The sequence below is a fragment of the Sceloporus undulatus genome, chromosome 1, assembly GCF_019175285.1.
Source record: "Sceloporus undulatus isolate JIND9_A2432 ecotype Alabama chromosome 1, SceUnd_v1.1, whole genome shotgun sequence".
Taxonomy (NCBI): Eukaryota; Metazoa; Chordata; class Lepidosauria; order Squamata; family Phrynosomatidae; genus Sceloporus; species Sceloporus undulatus.
This window is the reverse complement of record NC_056522.1, coordinates 370,178,486-370,202,786: the sequence shown is the minus strand read 5'-3', so window position 1 is coordinate 370,202,786 and position 24,301 is coordinate 370,178,486. Positions and strand designations below refer to the sequence as shown.

At 39.6% G+C, this 24,301-nt stretch overlaps 1 protein-coding gene across 4 annotated transcripts in view; it reads right to left on the bottom strand.

Moving 5' to 3' along the window:
* Positions 1 to 507: 507 nt before the first annotated feature.
* The window catches only part of PPP2R5E (protein phosphatase 2 regulatory subunit B'epsilon), a 135,970-nt gene continuing 112,176 nt past the window's right edge, over positions 508 to 24,301 (bottom strand). For 3 of the 4 annotated variants that reach the window (XM_042446775.1, XM_042446778.1, XM_042446777.1), the window contains exons 5-15: positions 23,093 to 23,185; positions 20,275 to 20,405; positions 20,111 to 20,170; positions 13,740 to 13,848; positions 10,990 to 11,043; positions 10,816 to 10,866; positions 8,061 to 8,180; positions 5,926 to 6,053; positions 5,506 to 5,607; positions 4,699 to 4,842; positions 508 to 1,961 (exon numbers count right to left, since the gene is read on the bottom strand). In XM_042446775.1, the coding sequence (XP_042302709.1) occupies positions 1,862 to 1,961; positions 4,699 to 4,842; positions 5,506 to 5,607; positions 5,926 to 6,053; positions 8,061 to 8,180; positions 10,816 to 10,866; positions 10,990 to 11,043; positions 13,740 to 13,848; positions 20,111 to 20,170; positions 20,275 to 20,405; positions 23,093 to 23,185 (1,092 nt within the window). In that variant the 3' untranslated portion in view covers positions 508 to 1,861. The remainder of the gene's footprint in view (positions 1,962 to 4,698; positions 4,843 to 5,505; positions 5,608 to 5,925; positions 6,054 to 8,060; positions 8,181 to 10,815; positions 10,867 to 10,989; positions 11,044 to 13,739; positions 13,849 to 20,110; positions 20,171 to 20,274; positions 20,406 to 23,092; positions 23,186 to 24,301) is intronic. The other variant, XM_042446779.1, reaches the window with a different exon arrangement.

Sequence of the window (24,301 nt, the reverse complement as noted above, 5' to 3'; positions counted from 1 at the left end):
TCCACACACACTCTTCTCCCACCCTCTTGTTTGGCCTGAAAACAAGAAACTTTCAAATTCTACCAAATAATTAAATGGCAGGAAGAAAAAAATATACAAGCTTGTATTTATACTGCACTTCTATCAATGGCAACAGGTTGTAAATTCATGTTTGCAACTATCACAAAAGACTCATGAACACCAACTCAGCTTTATATTGTAAATACTGCTGGATCAATGGTTTAGGATTATCAATCTTTGTTGTCATATGTTGTCTATTAACAGTTCAAAAGCATCTTGGAGAAAAATCCTGAAAAATACATACCTTACGGTATATAATAATGCACCTGCATTAGCTAAATATATACTGTACACAAGTCTTATCAGTATTTTATCTACCAAAGATGTGAGATTCAACTCTTAAATACAAAGCAGATAGCCAGTAATGTATACTTATAATACAGCCCTCTTTTTTCTTTTCTTTTTTTGCTTTGTTTTTAACCTTAAACAATTTGGTCACAATGCACCTTTGATATAAAATCAGTTTAAATTTTATTGTTAATACTCAGGACATTAGGATTGCCAGAATTGGAATATTCATATTCTTTTCAGTAGCATTTTGAGAACCACTTTTGGTAACAAATACAGTAATTGGGAATGACCACCCAGGTTCAGAATGCTGAAGTATGTTATCCAGAATCCATTCCAGCTCAAAAAAAAAAAAGATGTTGCTATGATGAGAAATAGCATTATAGATTGAAATACACCACAGAATCTCTTTTCCTTATAGTCAACATCTTTTCTTTTTCTTCCTTATGGCTGGAATGTCTAATAATAAATACGTATTTAGAAAGATAAGGCAATAACTTCAAACAATCCAAACTGCTTGCTTGGTTCCCCCCACCCCACCCCACACAAGATCCATGATGACCATATGAGACCAATTTCATAGTTGGTTTTTTAATATATATAATTCCAATGGCCTAAGGAAAAGGTAGTGATACAATAACTTAGCCTCAGTATAACTAACACAAGTCTGGCCTTGTTATCAATGGTGTAAAACTAATACTGGTCAGATACCAAAGTCTGCGTTGTTGCCAATGCATGCTTTAGCAAGGACTGGTGAAATGAGCTTGGATTCACAATTGATTCACTGACAAACCCAGAACACACTTCCCAATTCCATTGATAACCACCTTATATTTACTCATAATGTTCACACTGAAGGAGCACCAAAGCAACTCTGGTACTCAAAAGCTGCTTATATCAGAACAAACTCTTAGCGTTAAGGACCTTTTTTTTTGTTTGTTTGTTTCACTCTTGCATGGCCCTGATCTGTAGAAACATTCAACTCATGAAGATGTGCAAAAAAGGAGGGGGGAAACCCAAAGTCAAATTACATCAGTTATCCAGAGGAAAAAGATGTTACACAAACTCATAAGAAAATGACACTTTTTTTCTCTCTTTTACTATAAATACATTTAACAATTTAGCAGAAAGACAAGCTAAATTTAAGATTGTTCACATTTGAAGTTGTATCACTCTCTGCTAATGATAAATAAGGAACAGGTCCTGACAATGGAATTTGGACATAGCAATTTTCATCAACAGATCTTTTGAAGACTGGTTTTAAAGAAGGGTTAAAACAATGATTATTTTTGCAAAGTTCTGAGAAGTCCATCCGTTGTCCAAACTTTGGATTGAAGTCCTTATTTTATTTTTTTTCCTTTACTTAGAGACAGATATATACAGTGCTGTTGTAATAATGAAACAAATGTGAAATCTACTGTAAAGTTGCACAATACAGAAAACTGTTGCTCCATCTTCTACTACATACATGTGTGACTCCACAGGTTAATTAATGCTGCTTTGTTTCTTTTTGTTAAGTTGGGATTATTCCATCACGTCTAAGACCTCTCTTTAATTCCAAATCCTCCAGTTTCTTCCATAGTTCTTCACGTTCCTTCTCTTTTTTCTTCTCACTAGCAAAGTTTAAAAAGAGAAAAGTTATTAGCAACAAAGAAAGCTTTATAAGAGTCTTGCTTTATCCTGTGGCTTACAAGGGGGCTGCTACAAAAACAAAACAGAAAAACATTAGAGATAAAGGATGCACTGAGCAGACTGAGGTTTCCATTTCCCCTAAAACATCCTAACACACACACACACACAAAAACCTGCATGGCATCATGCATACACAGAACCACCCAAGTTGGTGGTGCCTTCCAGTATCCAGTTCTATCAAGCCTGGCAAGAGTTCAAAGATACATTGCTTGCTCCATTTGCTGGTTGATCTTGTCCTGCATTTACTGCATTTTAAAATGCAATTTAATGAAACCTGTCTCCACAATAAAACAAAGGGAGCTGTAAGTCAATAGAAGGAACATAATTACAGGAAACACATAGTATCACAGCTTGTTCTCAAGAAGGAAATATATAATATCTGTATTCATAGTCAAAACTGTGAAATGTGTTCCATCAAGTACTATAGAGCTTGAGCATTAAAGCCAAGGAACTTCATTTGGCAATTTATCCCACCTGTTAACTACTGTACTTATTTTTCCCCCTAGTGCTTATTGCAGTATAGACCTGAAGTGGCTGGTGAAATTTTAGAAGTAAAGCATTACTACATTCTTGTTTTATTCTTTTGTGTACATTCACAATGACTAATATACATGTATATCAGTAGCTAAAGGCACAAGATCCCATCTGATCTTGGAAGCTAAGCAAGGTCAGTCCGGGTTAGTACTTGGCTGGTAGGCCACCCATAAATACCAGGTGCTGTAGGCTTCATTTCAGAGGAAGGAACTGGCAAAACCACCTGTGAGTATTCCTTCTCTAAGAAAGCGTGCGCGCATGCGCACGCACGCGCACACACACACACAGTTATCTCAATAACAGTTCTGGAATTGTAGTCAAGCAATGACTAAATGTCCAGCTCCCAACAGAAACTTTTAACATTTGCAAATATCTGGTTTATATAATGATAAGCACCTACTGTATATACTTATTAATAAGTCTAGTAATTTTAGTCAAAAAATTGACCCAAAAAATTTGAGTCGACTTATCCACGGATCAATGTAATTAATGTACTTTAACTCTTTTTATAAGAGGAATCATCCCCTGGTGAAAGGCAAGAGTATAATCTGTTTTAGAAGAACTAACCCCACCCCACCCCCTATTTTCTTATCCATCCAGCCTTTAGTATAAGCACAAACCATTATGCCTGCTGGAATTTTTTAAAAGTTCTTTGCCACTGTTTTCCTTTGCTTCATCTTTTAGATCCTTTGTTATATGCCACTAAGTTTAACCCTTGACTTATCCATGGGTAATATCAAAATCCATAATTTTGGTCTCAAAACCTGCCCTCGACTTATAAATGAGGTCGAGTATATATGGTAACTTTCAATTTAGAGCAGGACTGGGAATTGTGCAGCCCTCCCAGCATTTCTCATCACTGGCTAGAATGGCTAGGGCTCCTGGGAACTGCAGTCCAACAAATCTGGAGAGCTAAAAACAACTGCCATCCGTAATCAAAGAATTTAACTGTAGCTAAAAGATAGTACACTTAAATTTTTCCATAATGCAGAATGATTTGTTGATTCAACAATTAAATGTACAATGATTCAACAGTCATACATACTTGAGATAGTTCAGAACTGTGACATTTAATATTTAAATAGTACAATCCTAGGCTACATCCCACATCTATAGTAGGCCCTTGATATCTGCTAAGGTTTGGTTCCAGGACACCCATGGATACCAAAATCCATGGGTAATCAAATCCCATTATATACAATGACATAGTCAAATGGTGTCCCTTAAATAAAATGGCAAAATCAAAGTTTGCTATTTGGATTTTTTAAAAATATATATTTTCAAGCCATAGATGGTGAAATCCATGGATGCAGAATCCATGGATACACAGGGCTGACTATACTTTTTATACAGAAATACCCAGTGAGGTATATTGGTTAGTAAGTGTATCCTCTATTTAACTAATGGCTTCTGTTTCTCTAAGAATCATGTTGTTTTTACTGCCAGAATCAAAAGAGCAGAGTTGCTAGTTCTGTGGATGTAGCCCAACAGAGCTTTTGGCCTGGGTTTCTTACAACAAATTCCGCCATTTGAAATTGAGGTGACTTTCTCTTCTGAATTGTGTCACATGACAAAAATGTATGAATCACATTAGAGATTCTAGTATTTTAAAATAAAAGAATTTTGGGGTGTTTGCCTCCAGAGCTCATCATTACTGAAATGCATGACATGAAAAGTGAACTCTTATTCTGACCATGTATGATTACCCAAAACCAATATGCTCAGATGTTCAGATGCCAGAAACACAATCACTTCATCATTAAGGAGAAAGAACCCACCAATCTCTTGGTGAAACTTGCGAAACACATGCAAAATGTTTCCTAATGACTGAGATTGTGTGAAATCAGTTGTATCCTATATGTCACTCAAAGTTTCCCAAGGCGATCCACCAACTGTCTAGCTTGGTTTACACAAAATATGAATAAATAAACATAATCCAGGCTAATCCAGCAAAATCCACAGTCTATGTGCACCAGGCATAACATATATAAAAACCATGCCATTTGTCCCCATCAGTTACATTTCTTGAAAACAAAAAAAACTTCAAGCAGTGAGCTGAAAGAGCCTGGTGATGGAACTGAACAACATTTCTGCCTCCAAAAATGTGTGAGAGGCTATACTAACCTAACAAGGCTTGATGACATACAGTACCCTTCGCTTTGCTTGTGGGAACCCCGAGTCTCACAAAAGACACGACTTTCACCAAGTCGCAAACTGCCCGGAGTTCCCGAAGTTTCCTCATTAGTTTCACCTGCTGCTTTGGACAAGCTGAAATTTCAGACAAAAGATGATGCACTATAATTGGAGAAGGATGATTAAGGAAAAGACAGAGAAACATTTTAACTGGGGTGCAACTAATGACTGTATGAATAGCACTTCTTCTAGATCCTTCAATGTCAAAGCCTTGGATGTATCAAGATATCTGAAGAAGAAAAGCTATAAAGACTGAAAGGGTGTGGTCACTTTGCTTAGAGATTTCAAGAAAGGCTAGATGTGAGTCATGAGGGTTAATGTCAAAGGCAATCTTGACTGTCTAGATTCCAGATACTATCTTCAAGCAAAGTGATGGCTGTTGTTGTGTATAGTATTTGTTTTTTTTTAATTGTATCTTTTACTACTGAAACTCTTGATACATTTAAGTCTTTAAAAACATAAAGCCAAAAGAAGTTCTGTGAGGAATGCAATTTCACAAGCTACGCAATGGGTACTGTATCTCATAAAGGGGGGGAAAACAATCATCTATATGTCTTGCAAGGGCCAGGCTAATGAGCATGCAGGAGGGAAAAATGAGGCATTGCAATCAATCGTGTGTGAATATTATGCAATTACTGCAAAGTGTAAAAAGGAAAAAAGGGGGGAGAAAAAGAACTGGAAACTAAAACAGCAGGCTTTAGGCACAGCTGACAAAAAAAAAGAACTTTAAAAAGTTACCGCTGGCGATCTGACTTGTAAGTGGCTGTCAGCTCATCAAACATGGCGCTGTTCATTTCCATAAATGCCTTCAACACGTTGTATACTAAAGCCACAATAGCCCTGCAAAATATGAAAGAAAAGTCAGAGTCCACTAATTTACAGTTCAAACAGGACCAAAAACACATTGCTGGAACCTTGTTTTGTACTCTTGTGACAGCCAAATTCCTTAAATATTCCATAAATATTATTATGTACATTCTATGTTAGGTTTAGTTATGCTATAAAAACTGGAGGAGGTATAATATGTTTAGGTCGCAGACTTTACATTCAGTTGTGTAGGAGGCAGTATTTAAAAGGTAGAAATGTAAGATACCTGTTGAAAGTTAAGTAGTAACCCATAGCCACCCAACAGGCAAAACAGAAAGAAAAACCACTTACGGATTCCAGTGTTCTTTAGAAATCCTGTACAGACTGGAAAACATGATGGGAAGTATTACATTGGAATTTTCCTCTATCAAACTCATGATGTATTCATTATTCCAATAGTATAATGCTCTCTCAGCCACCTTGGAGGAAGGGGGAAATCAAAAGACGGTTATTTTCAAAGTGCTGTAACTTTCCCAAGAAAAGGTGAGGGGAAAGGATAGGTCAAAAGATGTCCAAGTAACAAAAAATTTTTGTATGTGCATGAAATCCTTTTATCAGCTCTACAACTTGCATGACTACAGAAAAATGTCAAAACAAATTTAAAATGTTCAAAATGGAGACCTATCTGAATGTACAGTTTTATTTAAAAAATACTGTAAAGTTTTAAGTTGCATGTCAAGGCACAGAAACCTTCAAACAAGTATAACATTTGGCACTATGATGAGAAAGATTTCTTGATGTTCATCACAAAGTTATGCACATCATAAGTATAATAGTAACAAATGCCTCTCAGACTGATACTGACTTAAAATTAGCACAAACAATAGGAATAGTAGCTTCATTTATATACCACCACATACCAACTAAGCAGTCTCTAAGTGGTTTACAATGTGTAAGCTAATTGCCCCCAACAAGCTGGGTACTCATTTCAGCAACCTCAGAAGGATGCAAGCCTGAGTCGAGCCTGAGCCCTGGCTGGTACTGAACTCACAACCTTGAGGTTTGTGAATGAGTGGCTGCAGTACAGGCATTTAACCACTGCTCCACCAGGGCTCCTGTTTATGGGTCACTACATATACTGAAAATGAGGTTGCTTTCTATTATACTGGGGGGCATGCAACACTGAGGAAAAAATAATTCTGAGGCCATACATTTAGTCAACAGCATTACAAGAAAAGAGATTTGAAAGAATCCTTCAGCACTAGAACAGACTGCCTCAGGGGGTGAGGGTGACTCTCCTTCTTTAGAGGTCTTTAAACAGAAGCTGGATGGGCATCTTTCAGGAGAGCTGTAGCATTTTTCTACATGGCAAGGGTTTTGACTGGATGGCCCTTCTGGCTTCTTCCAACTCTTGAGTTTCTATCATTTTGTGTTGAGCCTGGGCCTCCTAAACCAAAGTGTACATCTATCCACTGGACCATCTTGTCTCTCAGCCCTACATACAGGGTTATGTTACTATTGGGATATGTGTTAGAACTATGAAGAAGAAGCATTGTGTGCATTGTAAATAAGGCTTTCTCAATCAAGAACTTCTGGACAAAGCAAGGCACATTACTTTTTTATTATTTATATTTCAAACAGGAAGACAATCTAATGAAGTAATATCATCTGTACTATGCGCCAGCCTTCTCCAACCTGATATTTGGGCTATAATAACAATATGGCAAATGGTGATTGATAATGGAGCTTCTTAAAAGTATAAACATACAGGATAAAAATTGTTAAATAAAATAAAGAACTTTTCTATATGCAAACATGAGCTACTTCTTCCCCCCTCTATATAGAGTCTTCCAGGATTTCTTTATCTACAGTGACCTCCAATTTTTTGGAATACATAATTTTGGAATGCAGCATTTCATATCAAAATATCTGAACCAGTGCAATGATTCAGTGCTAACTGTAGAAAGCAAATCCAGGAGGTAGGTACTAATTACACACTAAGGGGTTTATTAAGTCTTACATATGAATATAGATAAGAAAGATACTATACAGCATTTTAAAAATAAGACAACACTTCAGATGAGGGATGTAGAATGAAGATGTTGCTGGAGAGTGCAATGAGGCAGTCACTATGCCCCTTTCCTACTCTGTCCATTATATCTGCCAAATCATCATCACAATCATCACTATCACCATCCTATACAGTCAGCCCTCTGTATCCACAGATTCTTTATTCCACAGTTTGACAATATTTTTTTAAAAGTATAAATTCCAAATAGCAAACCTTGGTTTCGCCATTTTATTTAAGGGACACCATTTTACTATGCCATTTATTTAATGGGACTTGATAGGGAGAAAAGTGGGAGGTAAGGCTGCTTCAGTGATCTGAAATCTGCTCTTCCAAAGTGCATGTTTAAAAAATGGTGCTAGAGCTTCCTATATATAACACACAATTTGCTTTTTGAGTTTCTAGCTGCAATACTGACCTGAAAATGAGGACTAGAGACACACTTAGCTATTTGTTTAAACAAGGGTTCTTGAATTTTGACGAATTGTGAAGGTTCAATCACATCTAATATCTCTTCTAGCTCCCCAAGGAACATGACCTAAAGTGGGGGGGAAAAGATTAAATTCAGAGGTCTTCTGTGTGCAATTTTTCAAAGAGATGTTGAGGAAAGCATAACTCAGCTTCAAGCATGTAACCATTGGAGAAGACATTTGGTGGCATCTGGGCCCCTCCAAAGAAATGCAGTTCCATGAAGCCCCTCCCCCCCGGCAAGGTGCTACACACACACACACACACACACACACACACACACACAGCAGTCTAACAACCAAAAATCCAAACCCTGTTTTTGTTGTCTTGCATAACCATAAGTAGTTTTTCCTCCCAAACAGAAGTGACCTTTCAGTCACATCCAGTGCAGCCATCAGGAAGTTAAAGCTGTTTGACAGTGGAGCACACTCCCTTTGGAGATTTTTAAACAGAGGCTAGATGGCTATCTGTCAGGGGTGCTTTGACTGTGTGTTCCTGCATGAGAGAGGATGGACTGGATGGCCCTTGTGGTCTCTTCCAATGCTATGATTCTATGATTCTGTCTCAACAACCCAGAACAGCCTGGAATAGCAGCCAGAAGATACATGGAGTGCTGGGACTACATCAGTGTGCTACTGTTGAACACAATTTCAGCTAGTATCTGAAAAGGGTTATTTTCCTTTTGTGCATTAACTGTTTTGGAGTGGGCAAACTCCTGGAGTCTGAGGACCATTTTACCCTCAAGGACCCAGGCCTTCCATGGAAACCCACACACCAGACCAGCCATTGAGTTGGCCTGTTGTGCTGCAAGCAAACAGGGAACTATTTGCATAAGGGGATACTGGATACCTTCCTACGTAAGCATATAAAAAGTACTACCATATGGATAATCCAGAATTAGTAATGCCCTCTAAGGGTTCTTGCCACTATTTGCAATTATCAATAGACTTAGAAAATAAACATGGAAATTAACACCTTTTACAGGTAGAGAAACTTCAACACTTCATTCTGCATACAAGTTTAACTCCCAGACTTCCAAATGTCATACTTAAATGCAAACATTTCCAGCAGCTCTTAAAACATTTACATTATTAAGAACAAAGTTGAGTAGGCAGATTTTTCCCAGATGGTGTTGAGGAGGTAACTATTATTGTACTCCTACAACAAAAGCTACATAAAATAGCTATTGTTCAAAATCTTAAATAAGGCCGCTGACAAATACCGTGCAAGGCAAAGGGCTTATGACATCTAAGTAGTCAATTATGCATATCAAAAAGGAATGCACATACAGTACCATCATTTAGCAGGAGTGTTCCAGCTTCATGTTTCCTCACAGGAAGCAGTTTGCACTGCCACACAAAGTGCAGTTTATTGCATTTTTATTCCATCTAGAGAGTTCAGTGTAGCATATATGTTTGTCCTCCCTTTTTCTTCTCACAACAATCCTGTGAGATAGTCTCACCTGACAGATAATAACTGGCTCAAGCTCTTCTAGGGAGCATCACAGCTGAGTGAGGATTTGAATCAGTATCTCCCAAATACAGCACTTTAACTACTATAATCATAATGACTCCAAACTTTAGAACTTATTAAAAAGTCTACCATAACCATAGTGACTCTAGACTTTAGAATTTATGATGAAGTCCACAAAAGGCATAGTGTAAAGGTTCCTCTCTATTACTGACACAGCTATTCATAATTTGATAGCAGTAGTTTCCAAGAGTGCCATGTTTCAAGAGCCAGGTAGAATAAATGGGTTTGAGAGAGCATGACACAGTCCTCTGAGTTGAGAGGAAAAGTTTAAATTTATGTCCATAAATATCTCATAAACTCTAATATATATATAAAAATGTCATTTAGGCTGATGTAACTAGGTCAAAGGGTCTGACTAGTATATTCTTACTAGCATTACTTCACCGTATGTGCAAGGAAGGCCCACAGCTCACTGCCTGTCAGTAGAATTAAAAATGCCAAGCATGTGCTCTATTACTGACAAAGGTTGTTTTTCTTCTCTATATGTTTATTGACACAGACAGGAAAACCCTGGACTTAGCGACTTACTCTGGGGTGTTTAATGACTCCAATTAGAATTCCTACATATTGTGGGTATAACAATGTGCATCCATACAGAAGTGTGCAGAACCACAATATCCAAACATCTGGAGCCATAAAAGATGTTCTCATGAAATGAAACACATAGCTGTCAGCCCTCTTTTTTAATATTAAAAGTCGTAACCAACACTATTTTTGTGTCTTAAAAATACTACTACTTTTGTCTAGTAAAAAATCTGAAAGTGGCAGAAACTCGGGGACACAGTTTACTTATCAGAGAGAAAGTGTTATAAAATGCTATCCTGTATTGTTCTGTGTAAACTCCGCAACAAAATGTGGATCTAGGGAATTAAAATATCCAGTCTGCCAGGATGAGGATTTCATGCTATCAATGCAGTCATACATTCCTATAGTTTGTTATGAGTTTGTTGTGTACAGATCATGCTACTAAGTTCTAAATGAACTGGGTTCTATGCATCTCTTTGTGAGGATGCAAAACCTATGAACATCAGGGGATCTTAATTCTTTGTGTCTGTAAAGGGTGTACAATTTAGGCCAGCACTTTTATTCTCTCAGTCATATAACCAGTGATGGACTCCTTTTTCCCTGGATTTCATTTCAAACAGGAAGTCAATATGTGCCCCATAACTTACCTCTTTCTGACTGCACGTTTTCGGCCAGAACTTCATTAAACCTCTAATGACCTAAATTAAAGCAGAGAAAATAAACAGACTGTAAATACATGGCTCTGTAGTGTTAATACTAAGGATTAAAATTTAAATATGTGGGGACACACACACACACACACACACACACACCATACTTACAGGCTCTGTGAGTGAAGGGTCTTTCTCCAGAAACTGCACTATGCAATATGCCAACTGCAAAGACAGGAAAAACTATGGTAATTAAGATCTTTGATAGAAAGACAAAGGCATCCCATATAGTGCTAAGGTGGATAATCTCCAGTGATTCCCAAACTCTGGCTTTCCAGGTGTTTTGGAATTCGACTCCCAGTATTCCTGACTGTTGGCCAAGCTGGCTTGGGCTTCTGAAAGCTGAAGTCCAAAACACCTTGAGGACCAAAGTTTGGGTATCTCTGACAATATCTTAGATCCTAAAGTGGACCAAGCTGCTTATTGCAGTGCTGGGTGTATTGTTTTCTACTGTTCTATCACTTCCTCCTGCAGCCTCCTGTGGCTCCCAAAACCTGCACTTGGAGTTTGGAGAACCTCTCTGAAACAGAACAAGATCTAAGTGCACGGGACTGTTCTAGGAAAAGACAAATCAGAAACATTCTCTCTTTAATGACTTCAACTTATGTGGGGCAATCTGCATTCGGCTGGAAACAGCCTACTTTTCAGGGAAAACAATATATGGAAAGATGTGGAATCCCATCAAAACTGCAAAACAAGCCAAAATACCAAGCTCTTCAATAAACAAAGGCCCAGTACAGACTGCCACTTTGCAGCAGCATAGGGCTGATTTTAGGGCTCCCAAGCCCTACCATTCACCTCCAACACCATCATGGCTCACCCCCATCCACATGGGGGCCGCCATAATGACATACATGCAGAGCAGCCTCCAAATGGTGCCATGCTGCATGTATGTCATCAGTGTGTGTGAGAGCGCCAATGGCACCCTGGGCACGTCCCAGGAAGAACCCACTGGAAGCGGGTTCTTTTTATGCCTCCTCGAGACCGCACCATTTAGTTGGTGCAGCCTCCATGTGGGGCAAAAACGGGCGGCTGCAGACCGCCCTTTCAGCCCCTAAAGCAACTAGATAAATGTGGAATCAAAAGCAATGAAATTCAGCACTGAATACCTCATTGTCCTGGGAGTGTTTTTCTTTTACATTTTTGGCAGCAGTGGGGCATCTCATGAGATGAGCTAGCACAACCAGAAACTGACAGATGAAAAGACTTAAGCTAGCAGGGCTACATCTGCAGGGATCCTGGAAGCAAAGTTTAGAGAGTGCTGCTCCCTATGACTCAGGAATGATATAACATACAGTTGCTGGATGGGAAATTTTGTTGTCAAGCTTAATGAAGCAAGAATAATTTAGGATACAGCGACTAGTTCAGAATTTGTAGAGGTGGGATACTGGTACCCCATGAAATCACTCCTCCCATATGGTTTCTGCAGTTTTACTTCTTTCCTGCCAAGGTCAGATAGAACCCTAGTCTAAGATGTTCAGCATCAGGTGTCATGAGTTCACTGCAATGGGGATGGAGAAAGGAAGAGAATTATCTGACCGGTTTAAATCTAAATCTCATTTAATCAACTGCTGAATTGTAAAGTCAACACTTATGTTAATGTCACTAATTTAATATCTCTATTTTAGTTGGACCTGGCAGTTGGATTTAACCCTCAGGCTGCTCTGCCACCTATCAGTTAGAGAACATATCTAGCTGCCAAACTCGAACTTGGAGTACAAAACAACTAGACAGAAGCATTAACAACATGAGAGAGGAGGTAACTTGAGAGTAAATGACAGAAACTCATTTTACTTTGCTTCTAATTTCAGAAGTGCTGAATTCACTGATGACAATTTTCACTGTCCATTTAAAACATGCCTGCATTCCCTGCTACACCAAATACTTATGAAAAAATTATTAGCAGTCACTCTGCTTCAGCTTCTTCCTGCTCTTTCACTAATCTAGCACTGACTGCTCTGTACAAGCACTTCAGCCTGGTTCAGGATAGACAAAACAATGGAGATCTGCAATTAGTTTTTTTCTCTCTCTACAGTAGTTTAAAAACAACCACAGGTGGGACTGGGTTGATAATGATGAGGTGAGGAAGAGAAAAGGGTTCCTACAACAGTTTACCAATCACTTCCCCAAATTCTCAGCCAAAATAAGCATTTATGTCAGGGGTGGGCAACTGTGGAAGGGTAAGGGGCCATACTGCTCCACTCTTGCAAATAACAAGAAGTAAATGGAAGTCATTCCTGTAAATTTTTGTTTCCAAAAAATAATAATATAATAATAAAATTTTATTTATATTTCCCACCTCTCCCTTCGGATCGAGGTGGGATTACATCAGTTAAAATAACCTCTCTGAGGCCTAAACTGACTCAGGATGGGCTCAAAATGTTGTAGAAATGCCACACACACACCCATACCTAGAGGGCATTTTGGGGCAAAAAAAATGTGTCTGATTCCTGAAGGTCTCCAAACTTGTGGAAATGTCCCCCACTCCCTCTATGGGATTTTTTAAAAAATCCTTAGGAGGCCCTGAGGCCACAACAATAGCCCTGGGGACCACATACAGCTGCACTTTACACACCTCTGTTCTACAGCATCAAGAAGAAACAAACTCACTCAAAGGACTAAAATGATATAAATTATCATCCATTGTCTTTTACAACTCTGATCAGCATTGCACTTGTGTTGCTTAAGAGTTTGAAAATATGGCTCAGATTTATGACACAGCCTACAAATGAATGTGTGTTTATTGAAATCAGCATTTCATTTCTCTGGAAAATTTCATTAAGTATTTTCAATTTGATACAGCCACAAAAATTTTACAAAAATAAGTAACAAAAGAAATATTAAATAAAATACATTTCCACCTGTGCATGGAAGAGCGATAGGCTCCTAACAGTATGTAGCGGGATCAGCACTTTCACCAAAAATTGTTTGTGCTCTGCTTTAAGAGGTAAAGCAAAGCCATTGATAATACTGAAAAAGAAAAAAGAAAAGAAGTAGTTTTATTATCATGGCACTAACTGTGCATAAAAGAGTACCTGATCACAGTTATACAGGGGATAAACACTGATGGAAGTATACGCGCACGTGTGTGTGTGTGTATACACACACAATTGCCCCTAAGTATCCCATTCCACAAATTGGAGCCAAACAAGCCCCCTGGGGTTCACTAGGAAGCTGTTGGTGATGAAATGAGCGGGATGGAGGCTAAAGTGTCAATGGCAGAAGACTCGGGGCAAGTCTGACTGAACACGAGCTAGAGCTCATTGGAAGGCCTACACTGTGGCAATGGTGGCAGCAAAAAATATACTTCTCTGCCACCACTGTATCTGCACAGTGTTACCCAGCAGAGCTGTCTCAAGTGGTCAGATGCCTTTTACACTCTGGCCCACAAGAAGAAAATAGAGACCACTTGACAGCTCGCTGTCAAGAACTGGCAAAACACTTTGCAGACAAAATTGCTTGGATCTGCTCTGACTTGGATGCTATAGTTGAGAGAGGTCCAGTGGATGTAATCTTGGCACCTGCGTGTCCTGTTTTATTGGATAGGTTTTAATTCGTGTAGCCTGAGCATGTGGACAGGATTCTTAGAGTAATGAGGACCACCACATGTATACTGGATCTTTGCCTTTCTTGGTGCCTGAAAGCAGCTAGAGGGGTACTGGCCAAGTGGATAAACTGAGTGATGAATGCCTCACTGCTGAAAGACAGGCTTCCATCCTACCTAAAAAAGGCTATGGTGAGGCCATAGCTAAAAGACCTCTCTGGATCCCACCATTCTGTATAACTATTGGCGAGTCTCTAATATTCCATTTTTGGGCAAGATTCTGAAGCGAGCTGTGGTCTCCCAGCTCTAGGGGTTTCTGGATGAAACAGATTATGTTGATCCATTTCGATCTTGCTTCAGACCTAGCTAGGGCACAGAGACAGCTTTGGCCACCTTGGAGAAAGGCAGCATAAAAATGAAATAAATATATGCTCTAAATTTGCCTGAGAGTAAGACAACAATTGCATTGATAAACACAAAAACATCGATACTAGGAAAGATTCTAGAGCAGATAATTAAACAAAGAGTCTGTGAACATCTAGAAAGCAATTCCATAATCACAAAAAGTCAACACGGGTTTCAGAGAAAGAAGTCATGCCAGACAAACCTGATCTTTCTTTGATAAAATTACCAGTTTGTTAGATGAAGGGAATGCTGTGGATATAGTATATCTTTATTTCAGTAAGGCCTTTGACAAAGTTCCCCATGATATTCTTCCAAACAAGCTTGTAAAATGTGGGCTAGACAAGGCAACTGTCACATGGATTTGTAATTGGTTGACTGACCGAAGCCAAAGGGTGCTCAACAATGGCTCCTTTTCAGCCTGGAAAGAAGTGACCAGTGGGGTCCCACAGGGCTCTGTCCTGGGCCCAGTGCTATTCAACATCTTTATCAATGACTTGGAGGACAAAATTGGGAGCATACTTATCAAATTTGCAGATGACACCAAATCAGAGGGAGTAGCTAATACCCCAGAGGACAGGATCAAGATTCAAAATGACCTGAACAGACTAGAAAACTGGGCCATAGCTAACAAAATGAAATTCAACATGGTGAAATGTAACGTACTGCACTTAGGGCAGAAAAACAAAAAGCACAGATATAGGATGGGGGACACCTGGCTGAATGAAACTATGTGTGAAAGGGATCTAGGAGTCCAAGTAGACCATAAGTTGAACATGAGTCAACAATGTGATGCGGCAGCAAACAAGGCCAATGTGATTTTAGGCTGGATCAATAGAAGTATAGTGTCTAGATCAAGGGAAGTCATAGTGCCACTGTATTCTGCTCTGGTCAGGCCCCACCTGGAATATTGTGTTCAGTTCTGGGCATCACAATTCAAAAAGGACATTGAGAAACTGGAGCATGTCCAGAGGAGGGCGACTAAAATGGTGAAAGGTCTGGAAACCTTGCCTTATGAGGAACACTCAGGGAGCTGGGGATGTTTAGCCTGGAGAAGAGAAGGTTAAGAGGTGATATGATAGCCCTGTTTAAATATTTGAAGGGATGTCATATTGAGGAGGGAGCAAGCTTGTTTTCTGCTGCTCCAGAGACTAGGACCCGAAGCAATGGATGCAAACTACAGGAAAAGAGATTCCACCTCAACATTAGGAGGAACTTCCTGACAGTAAGGGCTGTTCGACAGTGGAACAAACTCCCTCGGAGTGTAGTGGAGTCTCCTTCCTTGGAAGTCTTCAAGCAGAGGCTGGATGGCCATCTGTCGGGGATGCTTTGATTGGGATTTTCTGCATGTCAGGGGGTTGGACTGGATGGCCCTTGTGGTCTCTTCCAACTCTATGATTCTATGATTCTATATGTGTTTACTGATGCATGGAACAGAAAGTAGTCAGGGGGTTCTCATAACAACCTCTGGAATTAATTAATCTCATGCCTTTGATGATTAAATTTGCTTGACCATGCAAGAGAAAATCAGGGAGTTTTCTGTGTTCAAGTAAGTGTGAGCTCTCTCCTGGTAGTGATTCACTTCTCACTGCAAATACAATCTTAAGGATCAAATAATGAGTGAACAGGAACATGACGCAAGCCATCCCAAAATCTACACTGGAAGCACGGGGAAGTTAATAGACTACAGCAAGGTTAATGTGAAATTGCAACTAAATGTACATGAACACATTACAGCTGAGGATACAGGTTCCACACTTTTTTAAACATAACCTCAAATTTACATGAAATATTTGTAAGAACATAAGAACTACTCTGTCCAAAACAGAATGCCTAATAAAACACAGATAGTCTGGTAACCCCCACAAAGTGTTCAATTCTTTAAATCCAGTTTAAAAGAGATACTATAAAGACAAGCTTAATCTAGATCAGACAAAGGAGCATCCCAAACCTGACAAGTGACTCCATCTTAAGCCAGGGAGGCCCATGTGGCTTCTTAATGAGAGAAAGCCAATGGTCACAATAGTCACATGCCTCCTGAATTTTCATAGAATAATAGAATCATAGAATTAGAAGAGACCACAAGGGCCATCCAGTCCCACCCCCTGCCATGCAGGAAATCTCAATCAAAGCATCCCCAACAGATGGCCATCCAGCCTCTGCTTAAAGACCTCTAAGGAAGAAGACTCCACTACACTCCAAGGGAGTGTGTTCCACTGCCAAACAGCCCTTACTGTCAGGAAGTTCTTCTTAATGTTGAGGTGGAATCTCTTTTCCTGTAGTTTGCATCCACTGCTCCGGGTTCTAGTCTCTGGAGCAGCAGAAAACAAGTTAGCTCCCTCCTCAATATGACATCCCTTCAAGTATTTAAGCACGGCTATCATATAATAATAAAATAAATAAAATCTTTATTTTTATCCCGCCCTTCCAGAAAGATCAAGGCGGCTAACAAAAGTGCAACGAATGCACACAAATACAGTTAAAAACAATCAACAACAAGCAACCATACAATAAAAATAAAAGCAGGAATAAAAGCCCCGTCGCCCATCCTCATGGCCACGGAAGAGGAGGGGAGGCCCACAGGATCTTAATCGGGGAATGCCTGCTTAAATAGGAAGGTCTTAAGATCCTTCCTAAATTGGGCCAGGGTGGTAGATGAGCGGAGCTCAGTGGGCAGCATGTTCCAAAGGGCTGGGGCAGCTATAGAAAAAGCCCTTCTAGACGTAGAAGCATGCTTGGCCCCAGGCACCTTCAGCAATTGCTGCCCAGACGTTCTGAGGGTGCGAGGCGGATTGTATAGGGAGAGGCGGTCCTTTAGGAATCCTGGGCCCAAGCCATTTAGGGCTTTATAGGTGATAACCAACACCTTATATTGAGCTCGGAAGCGAACAGGCAGCCAGTGAAGATCTTTGAGTACAGGTGTTATATGGCTGGTCCTGGACGCACCAGTGACCAGCCGGGCTGCCATATTCTGTACCACTTGAAGCTTCCGAGTTTGGTATAAGGGTTGCCCCATGTAGAGTGCATTGCAGAAATCCAATCTCGAAGTTACCAGAGCATGTACCACAGTTTCTAGGTCCCTCCGGTCCAGATATGGGCGCAGCTGGCGAATCAGCCGAAGCTGGTAACAGGTGCTCTTGACCGTCGCATTCACCTGAGCAGTCAGATGAAGCGACGAATCAAGAAGCACTCCCAGACTGCGCACAGAGTCCTTCGCAGGGAGCGTGACCCCGTTTAGGACAGGTGGAACCACAGCCATTCCTGGACCGGGGGAACCTATCACTAGTACCTCCGTTTTCTCTGGATTCAGCTTGAGTCGGTTTTTCCTCATCCAGTCCATTACTGACCCCAGACAGGCCTCGAGAGGAGAGACGCCATCCCCGGTCACTGCATCAGTCGGAGACATAGAGAAAATAATCTGGGTGTCATCAGCGTACTGATAACCCCGCGCCCCATGTCTCCGGATGATCTCTCCCAGCGGTTTCATGTAAATGTTAAATAGCATGGGAGACAAAATGGCTCCTTGAGGGACCCCGGTTTTAAGGGGCCTCTCGTCGGAGCACACGTCCCCCAGCTGCACCATCTGGGACCTCCCAGAGAGGTAGGACCGGAACCACTGGAGCACAGTGCCCCCGATCCCCACCTCAGCCAGGCGTCCCAGAAGGATACCATGGTCTATGGTATCGAAAGCCGCTGAGATGTCCAAGAGCACCAACAGGGACACGCTTCCCCGGTCAGCACTCAGACGGAGATCATCGACCAAGGCGACCATGGCCGTCTCAACCCCGTGACCCGCCCGGAAGCCAGTTTGAAATGGATCCAGATAATCCGTTTCATCCAAGACCGACTGAAGCTGGAGCGCAACCGCCCTCTCGATCACCTTCCCCAAAAATGGTAGCAGGGAAACAGGCCGATAATTATTATGTACCAGGGGGTCAAGGGAGGGCTTTTTTAGGATCGGTCTTACAATGGCCAATTTAAGATCCGATGGAAATCGCCCATCCCTGAGAGAGGTGTTGATAATCCGGCGTAACAAAGTGGTTACTACCGGTCCCCCCTGGGCCGCTAACCACGAGGGGCAGGGATCAAGAGAGCAGGTTGTTTTCCGAACACTTCCGAGGATCTTGTCCACATCCTCGGTACTCACCAACTCAAACTGATCCAGTATAACATGGTCCACGGAGGCTCTGGACACTTCTACCTCTGGTTCTGCGATAATGTCAGCGTTCAGACCTTCGCTTATACGAGAAGTTTTATCCACGAAAAAGTTGTTAAATAAGTCTTCTCTTCTCCAGGCTAAACATCCCCTGCTCCCTAAGTCGTTCCTCATAGGGCATGGTTTCCAGACACTTCACCATTTTAGTCACCCTTCTTTGGACACGCTCGTTTCTCAACACTCTTTTTAAATTGTGGTGCCCAGAACTGGACACAGTATTCCAGGTGGGGCCTGACCAGAGCTGAATAGAGTGGCACTATTACTTCCCTTGATCTAGACACTATACTTCTATTGATCCAGCCTAAAATCACATTGGCCTTGTTAGCTGCCGCATTACACTGTTGATTCATGTTCAATCTGTGGTCTACTTGGACTCCTAGATCCCTTTCACACATAGTCTCGTTCAGCCAGGTGTCCCCCATCCTATATCTGTGCTTTTCATTTTTCTGCCCTAAGTGTAGATTCACTATCATCTACATGGCTATACAAATGTTTAAGTGTTGAATGTGGCATAGTTGGTCAGGAAAAAAGACAGAAGCAAGGCTGACAACTGGTACTAAGATGCGGATGACAGGAAGGCCTCAGTACGATGACACCTATGTATTTCTGTTGGAATTGATACACACCTTATCTTCTGAACCACTTTTATGCCAATGCAAAAGATCATACTGGGCCAATGTGGCTACTGTGCTTGCTGGGAAATAAATTTTCCTGTCAGTGATGCTTGGTGCTGGACAAGGAAAAGGGAGAGCCAGCTTGTCCTCATTCAGCCATGAAGCTCAATAAGTGACCTTGATCTAGTCATTATTTCTCAGCTTCACCTATCTCACCAGATTAGTTAAAACATGGAAGGAGAACCACATCCTTTCTCCTCAAGAGAAAGACGAGACAAAAGTATGATCATGGTGACGATGGCTATGATGACGACACTCCCTTCAGAATAAACATTATGCAGTTCCAATGTTTAGCAACTGACAATTAATTTAAGGAAAGCCCTTTTCATATGTCAAATTAAAGACTATTTAGGAGCCTTACAAGAGAGGTCAGCCATGAAAAAGAAATTTCATTACCTTCCTAATATTTCCAGCAGTTCAGCTACACCATTGAAGTGCTCAGTTTCATAAACAAACCTGCACAAACAAATTACACAGATGAAATGGTCATAGTTACTCAGTTATGTAATCCATGTAACTCAATAATTTCTTCCAACCCACCACACCCCCAAAAAACTTACCGTAGAAAAATATTGTTAATCTGTTTTCTGATAAATGCTCTAAGACCAAGGAACTTGCCATAAATTCTGTGTAAAACTGTTTTTAGGTAGTCCCGCTCTCGAGGATCTTCACTGTCAAATAACTCCAAGAGCTATTTAAAAACAAAACACAATAAAAAGTTCAGATACAGAGCCTGACTCTGAAACTCTGCATCTCTAAATTTGCTAAACCAGCCAATCCTTTAGGCTCTTATGCTTATCTTAAATGCTGCAACCAAAATATCTAACAGGAATTTCTTTGTTCAACATCTTGCCAACATACTGCTAATGCATGAGCAGACTCTAATAAGGAGGGCATATTCAAGCCTTTTTAATACTGGACTTAGATCCATATGGTGGCAGCAAAGAGAAAACTGCTTCAAAAAATGGCATTCTACACTTTTCCCCACTAAATGTATACCACATTACCCATATTTTTAGTGCCACATTCCTCTCATCTTCTGTCTTTCAGGGACCTTCAGTTATCATCCTGATATATTTTCTTCATTTATCTCCATGGGAGTTTCATGTGCATATTTATATGCAAGGGTGTAGAATGGTTATTACTGTACTTATTTAAAAAAAGATCCTCTGTGTGTGTGTGTGCGCGCACGCACGCACGCACGCACGCTTTCATATCTTGTTATGCTGACCTCATAAATTTCATAGGATTTTTTTAGGGAAGGAATACTAAAGAGGTGGTTTTGTCAGTTCCTTCCTCTGAAATAGATATCACATATACTCAACTATATGTCAACATCAGGTATACATCGAGGACAGGCTTTGGGCCAAAATTATGCATTATAATATGACATGTGGATAAGTCAAGGGTAAAACTTAGGAGCATGCAATGAAGGATATAAAGAATGAAGCAAAAGAAAACAATCCTAAAGAACTTTAAAAATTCCAGCAGGAATTCCGTTCAGAGAGTGGGATATTGCACTTCGCAAATTCATATGGGAAGGCATAAAGCCCCGAGTCAGGCTAAAGACAATGCAGGATGATGTGAAAAGAGGTGGTATGGGATTACCGAATCTCAAAATCTATTTTTATTCATGTTGCTTCGATTGGTTAATCGATCGGTTTAAGTTAAAAAATAGAGAAATCTTGAATTTGGAATCTGTTGATTTGGTTTATGGTTTACATGCGTATCTCTTCTACGATAAAATAAAAGTTAATAAGGTGTTTTTAGATCATTCTATAAGGAAGCCACTAATCAATGTTTGGCTCAAATTTAAACTAATTTACAATAAATTGCCATATTGGGTTTCAATCAACGAAGCTTTTTATAAAAATGATTTAACGCAGATTAAGAATTGGCTAACTTACAAAGATATGATTAAGGTTGACCCTATAACTAACAGTTGGAATTTTAAAACACAAGAGGAAATGTGCATAGAAGGGTCAACACTGAACTGGTTTTTGTTTCGGCAATTTAGAGAAAGATATATCTGTGATAAAAGACTGCTTGGCATTCATTTAGAACCACAAGAATTTGATAAGATTATATTTGCAGAGAGTCCAAAAAAAATTTCACTTCTTTATAAATTTTTGTTGAAAATTGAAATGTATGAAGATTACGTGAAACCATCTATGATCAAGTGGGCCCAAGATTTAAATGAAGTGCTACCTTTGGACCAGTGGGAAAAAACTTGGACACACAGACTGTATCATACAATTTGTGCGGAAATCAAAGAAAACTATTACAAAATGCAGAATCATTGGTACCTCACACCCACAAAATTAGCTAAAATATACAAAAAGAATAGCCCAATGTGTTGGAGATGTGAAAAAGCTCCAGGCTCCTTTCTCCACATGTGGTGGAACTGTGAAGTAGCTAAAAAATATTGGATTCAAATTCACGTAATGATTCAAAAAATTTTAGGTTGCCAATTTAGATTAGACCCTAAACTTTACTTACTAAACATGATATTTGATTCAGAGTTAGAAGCTAAACATGGTGTACTTTTGTTTTACATGATTGCAGCCGCTCGGATAGTCCTCGCCTCAAAATGGAAAGAAACAAGTAACCTGAGTTGGAATGATTGGTTGTTGAAATTACTCTCTTACCTGGAAATGGATAAACTCACATGCTTGATTAGGGATAAGGATTGGAGTAAAAGGAAGAAAAGCTGGACACCTTTGATCGAATTTATAACAGCCGAAGGCATAGTAAACAAATTTATTTGGTAGTCCAAGTAGTATAGAGGTCAGCCATAGATAGTGGAGGTAGATTTTTATTTTTACTTAGAACAGAGTATTACTCTCAGCCATTAAGAAAATAAGATAATATAGCTACTGTAACATGAATTTATATAGTAAACATGGTTATATATAGATAAAAGGTGGTTAGTTTTGTTAAAGAAAGCTCAGACTATGGATTTTGTTTAAGGAAGCTTACATGTTCGTTTCGGTATTGTTGGTTCTTGTGTGTATGTATGTTTGTTTTTGTGACTTATTATATGTAAATGTTTTTTTAATCAATAAAAATTATTTTTTTTAAAAAAAAATTCCAGCAGGCATAACTGTTTGTGCCCGCATTAAAGGCTGGATGGGTGAGAGAGCATACAAGGAGTCAGTACTTCCAGGACAGATTACCCTCTTGTCTTTTACTAGGGGATAGTTCCTTTTTTATAAGAGTTAAAGTACCGTACTTATATTTGACCCATGGATAAGTCAACTCAAGTTTTTGGGTCAATTTTTAGACTAAAATTTCTAGACTTATACATGAGTATATATATCCTAATTAATAAATACTTGCACAGCTAATGTGAAACCTAAAGAAAATGGGTCTTCTTACCTGTAATACAAATTTCTGATCTATGTACTTTTTGGCGATGCTGGGCTGGAATTCTTGGCTTTCCAAAAATCGTATGAAAAACTCATATACAAGCTGCAAGAAATCAAAATATTGTTCAGACATGTCCAAATGCATACTATATTTTTAATGAACAGTTTATTATTATTTCCATCTGTATTTGTAGAAAAAACAGGAGATAGAATCAGGTAGATAAAGAGGTCATCTATATATCTACTGCTGAGTTATTCAATTTGCTGACAAACATTTCCTCACACAGATATATTAAATGTTCTCCATGTAGAGGGAGGCTTTTGTACTTAAATCCATCTTTTTTATAACTTTGCCCAACCATCCAAAGTAAGCTTTTTCCCCTTGTCTTTGATACCCTGTCTCACGTCTTGGTTCCATTTGCATCATCTATTTTATTGGTAACTGTTCAAATGACCATATAGACCAAAGAGGAATGCTTATGCTGAATCTTGAGGAGAGGGTAGAATAAATAATAATAATAAATAATCTTCAATTTCCATGTGACCATATAAATTAGATTTATATGAATCTACTTCCCATTAATTCTTTAGCTGTCATCAGAAGAACTCTAGCTCAAGCTAAGAGGAGGCACTGCTGACCCTGTAATATTTGTTCACTGGCTTGTCAAAGCTCCCAGGGGTAATCAACAAGCACATTCCTTTGCCCTCCAGACCCTTGAAATCATATAAACTAAAGCAATTATGATGTTGACAAGAGTTGGTAAAACAGTTTGGAAACATTTAATCATAATTAGGAAATGTTCAGGAGCATTCTGCTATGACACAGATGTCTGAGGCAGAATAATGTGATTTAATCAGGCTTTCTGAAAGCTTCCTCCGAGAGTTTGCCTCTCTCTAGCCTGAAGGACACTTGCATGCGTTCTCCTTCTCTTTCGCACGCATATACATTGAAGGCCAACCTTAACACTGCACGTAAATGTGTGCAATGCTAACAAAAAATATCCCTTTTGTTTTAAAAACTACATTGGGAGGCTTAATGGATATAAGAGAACCATTAGAAAGAGAGAACACTTAACCCTTTGTCCTGTTTCCACAACGTAAATCATATTGCTAAACAGCTTCTGCTTCTCTACCTTTCCTGGAGCTTTAAATGTGTGGATATTTCAAATCAGGGCCAGGGCAGCAAAATTTGGATCAAGGAAAGAATTGTTCATCTCTG